The following is a 13,701-nucleotide window of genomic DNA, read 5'->3' as shown; positions in this document are numbered from 1 at the left end:
GTGTGTTCAACTCAAGAGTGTTATCTGCTTAAGTTTTAATGAATATCTTACTTCCTTCTCTTTTCCCCAACAGCTGTGAGAGCTGACCGAATGCGTGGGGGTCGAAATAAATTTGGACCAATGTACAAGAGAGACAGGGCACTGAAGCAGCAGAAGAAAGCTCTTATCCGAGCAAATGGACTTAAACTGGAAGCCATGACTCAAGTGATCCAAGCAATGCCCACTGACCTGACAATATCCTCTGCAATCCAGAATATCCACTCTGCTTCCAAAGGCCTACCTCTGAACCATACTGCCTTGCCTCCTACAGACTATGACAGAAGTCCCTTTGTAACCTCTCCAATTAGCATGACAATGCCGCCTCATGGCAGCCTACAAGGTTACCAAACCTACGGCCACTTTCCAAGCCGTGCTATCAAGTCTGAGTACCCTGACCCTTACACTAGCTCTCCAGAGTCAATAATGGGCTACTCATACATGGATAGTTATCAGACAAGCTCACCGGCAAGTATTCCACATCTGATATTGGAACTCTTGAAGTGCGAGCCAGATGAGCCACAAGTCCAGGCTAAGATCATGGCATATTTGCAGCAGGAGCAAGCTAACAGAAGCAAACATGAAAAGCTCAACACATTTGGGCTTATGTGTAAAATGGCTGACCAAACCCTCTTCTCCATTGTTGAGTGGGCAAGGAGTAGCATCTTTTTTAGAGAACTTAAGGTAGGTAAAAAGCTCATATTATTTTAGATACAGGTTTTTAAGCAAGAGAATATGATTTGTTTTGTTAAAATGCATCACACTTGCTTACTTTACTTCGGCTTCATTTAGGTTTACTATAATGAGAATAAACTTTCAATTGATTTTGCTATTTTAGCTTATTATGTGGGATATCAGAAAGACTGGGCGCTAATCAGCCTTTTTTATATTTAATGTATCTCCCTCTGATCACAAATCATTTACTCTTCTGAATATATCCATTGAGTATATTGTATGCAAGTTACACCACTATAGGTAGCATTTACCTAATTGGTCCTGTTATTGTGGTTACATATGGGGGAAAAAACACTTTATACACTTATGTATATACAGCCCCAAAATTACTGTGTACTACTGGAGCATAGGACCTGATGAAGAGCAAGCAAAGGTGGCTTAAGGTCTCCTTTGCACTCCCCTGATCCTAGAGGTACCAATGGACTGCTTTAACCCATGCTGGCTGGAACAGCCCCTTAGAGAGGCTGTTCCTTGGGCCAAGGTTTGCTGGAGCACTAAACAGCTGGAACCCCTAACACACCCTCACACATGAATGACAGCTCTATGATACCCAGGAATTCCCTCACACCAAGGGATTCCCCAGTTGATTTGTTAGGGCAGCTTTATGGCCCTATTGTGCAATTGGTCTGGCATAGAAGGACTAGGGATGGGCGGGCCAAACATTGGGCCCAGAGTGTTGGGGGGGGGGTAAACAAGAGCATTCTATAACCACTAGCTTAATAGGGGGATAGCTTTGGAATGAACAAATTGTCTCTTTGTGTCCCCAAATGAGAAGACACATTGAAATCCACCTCTGAAACTTCCTGCTCTAGTGCCTGTTTCTGCATTTCCTTCTGCTACACAGGGAGATGCTGTTGCTTCAACATCATTTGTTGTCCAGCCTTGTGACAGTCATTGGTTCCTTGCAGGCTTACTCTGTAGCCAAGGGAAGATAATACAATATGCTAATAGAACTGCTGCTGCAGAGTTTCACTGAGCTCTGAAACCTCTCTTGTGAATCAGGAGCACTGAAGGGGGACTCTGTTAAAAAAGGCACAGGTACAGAATACCTGCATCAGAATTGTTGGCTGTTATAAGCATGATGATGCTAAGACACATTTGGAGTGATCTTTGAAGACCAGTTCAAAGGAAGCTAAGGGAACCTCATTGTGCTACCCAGGCAACTGGAGTATGGGTGACTCTGACCTCAGATGTCTGTTCCCACTCCATTCATGAGCACTGCATACTCAGCCTGAATGATGAGGAAAGTCATTTAGAGGGAAGGTGATTTAAAAAGGGAAAATAAATGTCTAATTTCATCTGATTTATTTGCAAATATAAATTATTTAAGATTTTATAATAAGCCATATGCTCTGTTTTAAATAATTTTAAGTTTCTATAAAATGTAGAAACAATAAACTTTTAGCAAACCATTTCCTAAAAGTCAAGTTTATTCATAAAGGACCAGACCCTGCTGCTCTTACGTTGAGGAATACCCACTGAAATCACTGAGACTATTCACAGAGTAAGATACTACTCAATGTGAGTAAAAATCGCAGGACTTGGCCTAAAATTATTATGGAGTTATAAAATGATAATCTGATAACATCTTTAACAGATGTTCCTTAAACATTCATCTTTTGTTATCCCAAAACCCAGTGCGTATGAAGACTAACTACTCAGATGGCTGTAGTGAGGACAGTTATAGGAGACAGCCATTACCTCCAACATCAGCCTTATAGAGTCTCTTTATCCCTTCCATCCACTATAGTAACCACACAAGATGCAGGAACTTGTTCCATACAAGAGAGAACCAACTTTTCCAGACTATAAAAGTATGGGGACTACGTACATTCTGTATCCAGCAAGCAGATTTTTTTAAATAGGCTTTTTTAAAGGCACTTTTTTCATCTTAATATTTGTACCTTTTACATCATAGGACCTTATACTTCAGACAGTTTAATATCTGCTGACAGAGATCTTCCTCTTGGACAATGAGCTACTAAACCACAGAGCATCCCTGGAAAATCACAAGTTAATGAAGCACACCAGCACATATAGGAAATCACTCCACACCTGATGGATTTTATGGCCCAGGTCCTGCAAAATGTTGAGCATGTTCAACTCCAAATGACTTCAGTGGGAGTTGTAGGTGCTCAGCACTTCACTGGATCAGGTCCTAGAGTGAAAGACAACAGCATATCCCTTTGCTGCTAGAAGAAGATGAGAGAAACAACACTATAGCAGGACTTATATCCCGATCGGAGTGTGGATTCCTTCCCAGGTCCCCCCTCTCCCTATCACCTCTTGCATCAGTTTCAGGTGTCCACTCCTGGTCAGTGCAAGAGGAGCAGACATCTCAGAATGCTCCACAGAGCATGAATACTGAAAGAAGCATATTTGGCCTGTGGATATGATTTGGAGAACTCAAGTGCAGTATGGCAGTGGGAGGCACTTGTGGGGGAAAAGGGACTAGATTGCCAAATGAACTAGCCCTAGTCTTGCCATTCTCAACTGATTCAGATCAATACTCTGAGAAGCTGAGAAGCATGAGAAGTATGTATAAGAATGAGAAAATGTATCTCTTATTATTCCTACTTCTCCAAGTTTAAAGTATGAATTTTGAAGATCCATTGCAGGTTAGACAGGTGCATAAAAAGAGGTCTGGGACTAAGAGTTTCCCTTGGATGAGTGAATCACAAAAGATGAAATAAAAAAATCTGCATAAATAGTGGCTAGTAACAAATTCATAATGATCCGATGCATATAGATCACATCTTACACAAATGGGTGCAAATTACTAAACAGATTGTTAGCAAGCCATTCGGTTCCTTCCAAACCCATTGTTACATGCTCATCTCTTCGATGCACGAGAAAGAGGGAACCTTTTCTTTTGTCCCAACCCTACCGATTTGGAGCCAGAAAGCTTAAATATCCTTTAACTCAGGGGACTGAAAAGGAGACATGATGACAAATTGCTGTCTTAGCTCATCCTTGGGGAAATGGCACTGAAGTTTGTTCATTATTTTAAGTTTTCCCTTTATAATTATTATTTTAAATCACCTCACATGATAATAAATGCATATTTACTTTTAAATTGGTTATGTCTTGAAATTTCCATTCAGTTTCATCTTCCTCTGAGTGTATCTGTTCTATCAAAATGCCAACATCTCTTTTGTTGTCCATGACATACATACAACAGGAAACACCTATCACTAGAGTAGTAGACTTACACCAGGAAAAAAAAAGAGAGAGAGAGAGACTTACCTTGTTGTGACAATAATACATAGATTAAACTCCTCATTTTGGACCTTGCTCCTCAAAGGTCAGTTAAATGATATATTGTAGCACACTCTTTGCATTGTACCGGACTCTTCAGATCTTTGGAATGAAGTTAAAGATCTTTTCAATCCATGCATGAGTTAAATTTTGGGGATCATCCTTTTCATGTTGGAGAAAGAGAGAAGGGAGTCATTAGAGTCTTCAAATTATGTTCATTATCATTTGCGGCAATGAACTATAAAGCATGCATAACAAATACTTTTCAAGCTTGGTAGTGAAATGATATTAAGAAAATGTAATGTTTTAAGACTTTTAATCTTACTTATTAAGGGCCAGATTCTGCCAGTTTTACAATGAGTGGCACCTTATTCTGAAAGTTGTCCTATCTGAAATTAATGGAACCACTCGTGAAGTAAAGTACTACGCATCCGGGAATATGGATGTCAAAATCTAGCTCCAAGTGACTAGCTGGAGTCTGGAAACTTTGATTTCAACATCTTGCTAATATCTCAACATAAATATATCTTGTGTGTAGACCTTTCTCCTGGATAGCACAGCCTAGATGATGGCTGTGTAGCAGGCTGTGCTATCCAGGAGAAAGGTCTTTGCAAGGCTAAAAAGAAAACATTGCAAAAGTTTCTTTGGTCCAAAGACTGCATGGCCCCAAGACTGGATACAGAAAGTTCCAGTGGCCTCCATCTTCCCTGATCAAAATGTTAGTCAACCACAGAAGAATTCACCAACTGCTATCAAAGCTAACGTATTCCCCGCTCCATAATGGGAAACAGCCTCTGTTGCTACATAACTCAGGAAGACAATAACACTTCCATGAGCCAGTAGCTATTAAATTGCTTTCATCTTGATTATGCTGTGGCATAATATCCAGGAAAGTAGCAAGGGCCCTGGGCTCCAAAAATTAACTGAGGTTGGTAGTACCTAAAAGGCAAGGATGTAATGTTTATCTCAACTTCTTCCAATAATTTGGAGAGTGGATATTATAGGTGAAAATAGTATATGGACACAAAATCCCATTATCCAGCTATGCCAGAAGGACAGGAGGCACTGGATGTGGTTTAATTAGGCCGCAACTTTATTCCTAAATGTTAGGGAGTACCCAGCACGTAAAAGTATACAGCACAGGTAATCCCATAATCATTTACATATACTAAAGGTTAGGGGGTTGATGTCAGCCCCCCCCTTTACTTATTCTGGTTCCCAGATAATCTGCTGCTGGGCCCCCCACCCACCTCAAAAAAGAGTTAAGGGGGGGGGGACTACAAAGGAGGATGGGTTGGCTGCCAGCTGTACCAATCATAGGAGTCCCAAAACCCATTTCCTCTCCTTTAAAGAATATTTCCTTTAAATTCTTTGCCAATCCATGTTATCTGAACACTGTATCCCCTCCCTATGGAGTACCTGCAGTGGACATCCGCCTCATGTTTACATAATGAGTTGTGACATTATAGCCTAACCTCTGTTTCATGTCCACCCGAACTAAGCCCCCATCCTGCTGTGGGAAGAAGAAAACAACCCACTTTGCCTTGGCCAATCTGGCAGTGAGGGAAAAAGTCCTTTCCAGCCCTTTAAGAAAGGAGTAACTAGCATAATGACCACAGCAGATCATGGCATTTAACTACTTCTGGGGGAAAAGGGGTATGTGCGGGGGGAGGGTTGGTGCAGCTCTGCCTGGTTCAGGTTAGACAGGGATTTTCCTGCACCAGGGTAGACCTAGGTAGTCCCCCAGCTCCACAAGTTGCACATTTTTCCTATAAGCCAGACAACGGCTCCTACCATTTAATGTGTTGTGAGGTATTTAGCAAGCGTCTGCAAGTGTGGGCAGCTTCCCTGACTTAGATGAAATTATACCCTCTTACAGCAAGGAGGATTCTGGCATGTAAACCATGCTTACACAAAGTAAACAAAGCCACATTTACATAAATCCCCTCTCCTTGTCCAGGGCGCTCCTCTTTGTCACTTTTGCAACTTCAAGTATTTCCCCATTTTCTCCTGTTTTACACTACTTTTCCTTCATTAAATTGCTGGAAAGAAATGATATTAATATGTCATTTAACTGACCTTTGAGGAGTAGGGGCTGATCTGAGAAGAGTTTAATCTATGTATTGTTGTCACAATGGGGTAAGTCCCCCCTCCCCCTCCACCCTCACCAATACCTCTTTGTCATTAAGATGATCATTTTTATTATGTTGATGACAATTTGGTAATGTAGTCAAGACAGGATAATAGTGAGGAAGTGAGACCTTTACAAGGTGAGCATGCAATTTAAAATTGGAATGAGTATCTTGAACATACCCAGTTTTAAAACACATTGAGAGGACGCATTTATTAGGGCAAAGTTCTTTTCTCCCCTCCTGGCTGGTACAGGAGAGACCCCCAAGAGGGCTGTCCAGAAGCTGCTTTCTTAGTTAAGCCCTCTAGCAATGATGGTTTTTGGACTTCAACTTTTGTGTGGCAACTCCATTGGAGTTAATGCTCACCTGGGGCTACAGGAGCCTTTGTTTCTCCTGTGCAGGGGAAAAGGGAAAACCAGATTTATGGAGGGCCTCCCCGTAAGTGGCTTTGCACCGTTGGAGAAGGTGCTAGTCCATTTTCTAATATATTTACTGTCTTCAGGGTTGGTCAGGGCAGCGCAGAGCTGGGTTAAAAATACTGTGCCCTTTATTCCTGCACAACCATGGATCCAGAGTTTGTAGACTGAGTCGGACAATCCAGTGATTTCTGACAAAATCAGTTCAGAGCCAGAATTCTCCTTGCTGTAAGTGGGTCTAATTTCATCTAAGTCAGTGAAGATGCCCACACTTGCACCAAAATTGCATTTGGCCCTTTGACTTAAATTATATTTCTTCCGTGGTTTTAAATTCTCTAAGAACAAAGGTTTGACAATTTATGTTCCATAGGACCCAGTCTACTCTGCTACTTCTGCTATATAAACACTTTGAAATTTGTTTACCCTGGTAGCAGAGACAGATGGCTATTGGGCAAAAGCCATTTAAATAAATTTAGATCCCATGCTCACCATCAGTACAACAGTTAGCAGAAACTAAAATGGGTTCTAAATGTGGTACAAAGTATAGTGTGGACAGAATCAACAAAATTACTGGGCTACATCTTCCATCGAAAAACATTACAGACAATACTTCATACATCACCTTTAATTCCAAATTTCTAATTCCAAACAAATAAATCAAACATCCCAAAACAGAACCCATAAAAAAAAAAGAATTGAATTACAGAACTTCAGGAAATATTAAGTTATCTCTTATAAGATAATTATATAGAGTAGGAAATCTGTATTTGTTTGTGGAGAAAAATATTAGCAGTGGAACTCAAAAAGTTTTCCTTTGGGTGCTGAAAGACTGTTACATTATTCAGCCTAACTAATCAAATGCAACTGGGTAGCTTGAAGTGCTTTAGATTTTTCTTGTACTTACATTTATCAAAGCAGGAAATGTAACTAACAGAGCTGATGAAAGGAATCTTTTGCAGTGTTCTTTCAATCAGGGATCTTCCAGAGCAAATAAGGAGAGAACAGTTCTGCTGTTTAAAACATTTAGGTTCAGGATTTCCCTTAGTATCAATGGTTATATTAGCTAGTTAACATGCTGTCATGTATAGTCGTGGATTTCTGGTCAAGCTTAGGAAACGGATTCCATGATATGGAAATAGGAATTGCCTTCATTCTTAGTCTGTTTCTCAAATTGTGTGGAAGAAATATTGGCTGAAAGTATTAATCTTGTACAACCAAAAGAATTACTCATTTAAAAAAAACTTTACATTGACAAACACTGAGTGTACTTTGATGAAAAACAATTGTTCATACTGACATTTTTATCTGAGAAGACTTGGAAGGCAGTGGTAAAATCAATATTACAAAAGGAAAAGCCTCGAGAGAGGACAAGGATTGATGGAGCATGGAGACTAAGCTACACACACCATCTACAGGTGAGCCTTCTCAGTCAGTGCGGTGTGTGTGGAAGTTTACTTTGCCACTGTCTTTGCTGTATCTGTTCTAAGGGTAAATACAGGATTTCAGTATCTAGGGCCGTCATTCTGACATCCTTCTTGAACACTATTATTCAGTCTTGATCCCAAGCCTTCTTGGGGTGATAAGAAAGCTGATCTTCCATGCCCAATTACTGCAGGGCTTGTGCTGAGGCAGCCCACAAACATGCCACTTAATGGGGTATGTTTGAGATAGACACTTTCCACTAGAGTAGACAGACTCACCAACCTACCTTAGTGAATATCCAGTCCACCCTAGAACTAGGGTCTGATGTGATAAGCAAAGGCACGCAGTATAGCAATTAGCTGGAAACATGACATGTAAAGGAATTTCCGAATTTCCATTTGTTTAACTTTCCCTTTCAAAACTGAGGTGCAAAATCAGAAGCTCAAGGCAACTATTTGCACTGAACGTTGAACTGTTACATGGGAGATGTTTACCCATCCAGATTAGAATGAAAAGATGCTGCTCTTTAGGGACCTCATTCTGTAGGCTTTGGTCAAGCAAAAACAATATTAAAGTCAATCCAAGCAAGGATTGGGCCCTTGATCAGAAAGTGGGCTGCAATGAATATTGGGCCAGATTTTCAAAGGTATTTAGGTGCCTAAAGATGCAGATAGGCACCTAGTACAGTTTTCAAAAACAGGTAGGCAGGTTAGGTGCCTAGTTTCCTTTGCTTTTATCGAGCCTGCTTAGATGCTTCTGAAAAATCCCAGTAGCATCTCTCTTCATCTTTAGGCTCCCAAATACCTTTGAAAATCTGCTCCATTGAGTAAAATTGAGAGAGAATGGTACTCCCCTCAAGGGTACATTCTACCGCTTCTGTACTGGTTGCTCAACCCAGATTCTCCCAGCTGGGGAATGTTCCTTCTCATGGAGGTGGAAAACTGCATTAAGTTTGATGCTGACTAGATCAGCATCAAGTTATCTACTAAAGAACCATAGGGTGGGTAGGGAGACATAACAACTTCTGCACCCACCGCCCGTCCCACTTCACACACAAATGTTGGGGCGTGCCACAGAGGCAGCACTCACCACCTCCATGCCCCTTGCACTGGTGCTGCTAGAGAAGGATATGATATGGTCCACAATCTTCCAGACTATTATTTGGACTATTATTTGCTGTGCTGATGTAGGGTGCAATTTCATTCTCTGTTAAATGACACAACTTTTATAACCGTGAAAAAAGGAAGAAATTCCAGTCCTGGGGAAAATCACATATTTGTCCTGTCACAGAGGAATGTTACAGTTTCATGGTGGAAGGTTTCTCCTTGTAAAAAATTCTTTTCAGCTTTGCAAAGTTCTATATGAGACCAAAATGCCCTGTTTTTTGCAAACAATGAAAATAATTTTGGGGAGGAGAGGAGGCTGTTTTCAGTTACATTGAAAGTTTTCTCATCCAGTTCTATCAAGGAGATATAGATTTAAGGGCATCTTTAATTTAACCCATTGCACCTAGAAACTGCTACACCTAAGGTAAAATCTTGACCTCCTAGATGCCAATGGCAAAACTCTTACTAAGTTCAAAGGAGTGGGGATTTCGCTCCTTTGGTACTAGCCAATGTGACTTTATGCTTCATATGTAGAGGTGACATGTTGTTACAGAGTAGGGAGATGATTATCTTTCTGTATACTAATATACAGTTTGGAGGCAACCCCTAGAATAATGCATTAAATTAATGGGGCAGAAAAATATTGACAAACTGGAGGGAACTATGAGAAGAGTGGCAGTAGTAATTGAGATTGGAGAAACTGACTTTAAAGATAGATTAAAAGAACTGCATATGCAGAGTTTGGTCAAACCACCACCTTGGGAACTACATAAGCACATAGAAGTGCTGTATCTGAATGAAGCAAACACCAAGGACAGTGAAGAACTGTGCTCTAACTGCAGTAGGAGTAATAGAGTGATACTAAGAAATGGAAAATTTAGGTTGACTGTCAAGAAACATTCCCTAATGACAAGAGCTAACAAACTGCGCAATAGTCTCTCAGGGGAAGCGGTGAAAGTCCTATTGCTTGAGTAATTTAAAACTGGTCTGCACAAAGTATACAGCTGTATACTATAGAGAACCATTCAACATATGCAGAGGAGTGAACTAGATGACTTACTATGTCTTTTCCATCTTTGATTTTAAGATTGCACTATAAAAATCAGTTTAAGCCCCACAGGCAGGAAGGAACAAAGATGTAGACTGAATTTCTTAGTTTTAGTCAATATAAATTAGGGGGCAGATCATTCATTGGGGTCTATTTACTGGTCCATAAATGGCATGAGTCCATTTATTTCACTGAAGCTGTACCATTTTACACTAGCCAAAGATCTGACCCCTAGATTTTTTAAATTATTTTTGGCATTTATTGAATCCTTCAAGCTTTGCTCCATTACCCAGCCTCAATTTCTGAGCATTCAAATTATTGCCAGCTTTACTTGCAAACTCAAGCAGAAGGTAAAGTCATGCAGTGGAAAGTGAATTCAGCTCTTAATTATTTTTCGTGCTAACTACTCTACCTATTTTCTCAGGAGCAAAAACAACCTCCACAGAGCAAGTTTCACTTTTGATGTGAAATCCATCATAGCTTCATTACACAAAGTGGAGGTGTGATCGTTTCGATAATTAACTTATATCTGAGTGGACTTTACAGTGTCTATGTAATTTTTTCCAATGTTAACTCTATTAACACAAAACAATCAGCCAAACTTTAGAGTAGCACTTAATACAATGACTATGTCCAAATGTGTTGTTCTGTTAACATAGGTGTAAGACAAATCCTGCAGTGAAGTATGATGAATAACATGGTTATGTAATTACTAAATCAGGCAAACCTTCTGGTGAATATTTAATTTACTGCAGCACCAAAACTATTCATGACTTTGGGTCGAATTTGACAATTAGTTTCAGTCAGAAAAGAAACCTGAAAAAAAAGTTGGAAACACTGAAATGTTTTGTATTGATAGTTGACATTTAGCTTTGAAATAACATTTTCAAAATGATATATTGGTTTGAATCAACATTCAATTTCAAAATGTTGTTTCAAATCGACATTGGAAATGTTTCATTTGACCCGAACAAAAAAAATATGTTTTGTTTTGGCAAGAAAGACCTTTTAAAAAGTTTAGTTTCAGTTCAAAACAAATCAAATTATTTTTCAGATTTTTTTCTGTTCAGCCATTGAAATGAAAAATCAATTATTTGCTCACTTCTATTAATTATTCCCTTTTCCCCTGAACCTTCTAGTATGAGCAGTTTTTAAAAAGCCAAATAGTAAAAAATATTTTTGTTAAAAGAAAGCTCTTGGGAATTGAATGTTCTAACTTCCTGTTTGTTTTCTGATTGATTTTCTAATGAAAAACCCGTCTAATTACCTTGTTCTAGTGGTTTTAAGGTTTATAAGTAAGTACCGTTTATATTCAGAGAATGAAGAGGAGTTAATACTAAATTCGAGTACATTTTGCTTACTTGTGGGCTTTCCATATCGTAACATTCATTTGAAATGGCTCTTTCATTTGTACTTCTGCAAAAATGACTAATTTTTTTTAAAAGTACTCTTAAACTATCATTAAATTTGTACTTTATAGTCTCTTAATGCACTGCTCTGTCAATTCAGCTTGGCAGCAGGATGTAGGATTGCAATACCTTGTGTGTCGAACAGAAATAGACATGCAGCCCTCACTCAGACAAAACCCCCATTGACATCAATAGGAATTTTGCCTAAGTAAGGAAGTACAGAACTGTGGCCTAGTTGTTGAAATGACTTCTTCCTGAAATGAGAAAAAAAATATCAATTATTTGCTGAACAAAAGCAATATATTTCAGGGATGCATTACCCTAACAGCAACTAGTGTACAGATTAAAATCTCAAATCTACCTGTTTGACAGCAAGTCTATTTCCATTTCATTGACGGTCACAGCATAGGGTCAATCTTATGCATTGCAAAAGGGGGCAGGGGAAGGACTCTGTACACCACAAGTGCACAGAGACACCCCAAGTGCAGACCTGTCAGATAATCTGTATCTTGCACAAGCTTCTGCACCCTGCATGAAATTCACCCTTGTACAGAGGGCCAAACCAAGGCCTATGCACTACATAAACCCTCCAAACTAGACTTAAGTAGGCCTGAGGTGGTGTATAAGCCTAGCGCCGGCCTCCTGCAGAGGGGTGAATTTCACCCAACTCACACACGCTGACCCATTCCCTTTGCCCCCATCTCCCCTCCATTTTCCACCTTGGCACAAAGGCAGGGGAAGGGAATATGTAAGGCTTCGGAATAGTCTGAGGAGTGGTTTGGGATAAATTTCCTGCTCCTGATCTTGCAATGCACAGCAGCCATTTTAGACAAAGTCCATTATGTCTGCCCAGTTGCAAGATAACTGGGATACACACTCAAGACAGCATATGATAAGTAGGATAAGGAGTTAGGCTACCACCTGTTCAGGTTTGTATTCCACACATGTGCAATTCCCCTTGTTACTGACCAGTGGTAAATTTGAGGTAATGCTAGCTATCAAGGAGCGGCCCCTATTGAATAGCAAATCATTGATCATTTTCTCATGCTTTCCTCCAAAACTTCTCTTAACCCAATTGATTTCAATAGAGTTAAAAGGCATGGTACAAGTTTTGCCCCCAAATGTACCTTATTTACACATTTTAAACATTGGTCGTAAGCAGTTGCAACTGGAGTCACTACTATTAGGTTGTCAGGACAAGTATAAGGCACATACAAGAAAGAAAGAAATTAATTTGTATTTCTCATGAATATTATGGTGATGAGTGACTTAGAAGCATGATAGATAGATATACTGCTGGTAAAATCAAATAAAACTGAATAATTTTAAAAATATTGAATACTTGTGTCCTTATAAAGTACCAATAGTTAAAACAATTGCAATTTACAAGAAAAGTTCAAGTAAATGTTTGGTAAGACATTGAATAAACACATTACTGAAAAAAGGAATATTTGTTTCCTCTATTTCTGGAGATTCCTATAGTGGTCACTCTTGTATTTGGAAAGAAACAAAAATCTGTCTTGATTAATACAGAAATAGAAAAATGCTATCTTTACATCTAAATACAGCTCTTTCATTTGTAGAAAGAAAAGTAGCTTTGAAAAGTTTGTTGCTAAATAAAATCTTGGATCAAATAAATTTAATTAATAATGTGCTAAAGCAACAATAAACACAGGAAATATACATGAATAAAGTGTTCAGAAAGTCAGGCAAATCTTTTAAGACTATAAATATCACCTAGGCTAGGCCACTATAATTAGCAAAGGGTGAACAAAAGAAGATATCCAGAAATAGATGGGGGGGGAGGGTGAAATGTCTTGGCTAACCTTATTCAAATGTTCTTTCCATAGCATAGGAAATGGTTCTAGCTAGCTCAAGAGTTCTGTGGCTATTAACTGATTTTAAAAGGACATTTCCATGTTGTTTCTTTGCCAAGAAAATTCTTTTACTGGCATGTTTCCCATATACAGGAAATATCATCCTTCCTAAGTGACACTGGATGTGACGAAAAATTATTCTAGTGCTACAATGAGCATGGTCTACTTGTCTCAACTGATTACTTTTATGTATTTATTGGTGAATATTTAGGGTCATATTGTAACCTCACAATCTGCCCTAAGTAAGGGACAGTGCTGTGAA

General features: G+C 39.3%; 1 protein-coding gene across 4 annotated transcripts in view; it reads left to right on the top strand.

The window, feature by feature from the left end:
- NR5A2 (nuclear receptor subfamily 5 group A member 2) overlaps positions 1 to 13,701 on the top strand; it is a 124,576-nt gene that overhangs the window by 21,196 nt on the left and 89,679 nt on the right. For 3 of the 4 annotated variants that reach the window (XM_024102025.3, XM_024102024.3, XM_005304363.4), the window contains one exon: positions 74 to 720. In XM_024102025.3, coding sequence (XP_023957793.1) covers positions 74 to 720 — 647 coding nt within the window. Of the gene's footprint in view, positions 1 to 73; positions 721 to 7,890; positions 12,878 to 13,701 lie in introns of those variants that run through there. The other variant, XM_065554381.1, reaches the window with a different exon arrangement.

Source organism: Chrysemys picta, chromosome 8 (assembly GCF_011386835.1).
Source record: "Chrysemys picta bellii isolate R12L10 chromosome 8, ASM1138683v2, whole genome shotgun sequence".
Lineage (NCBI taxonomy): Eukaryota > Metazoa > Chordata > Testudines > Emydidae > Chrysemys > Chrysemys picta.
This window is presented reverse-complemented; position numbering and strand designations above follow the sequence as displayed.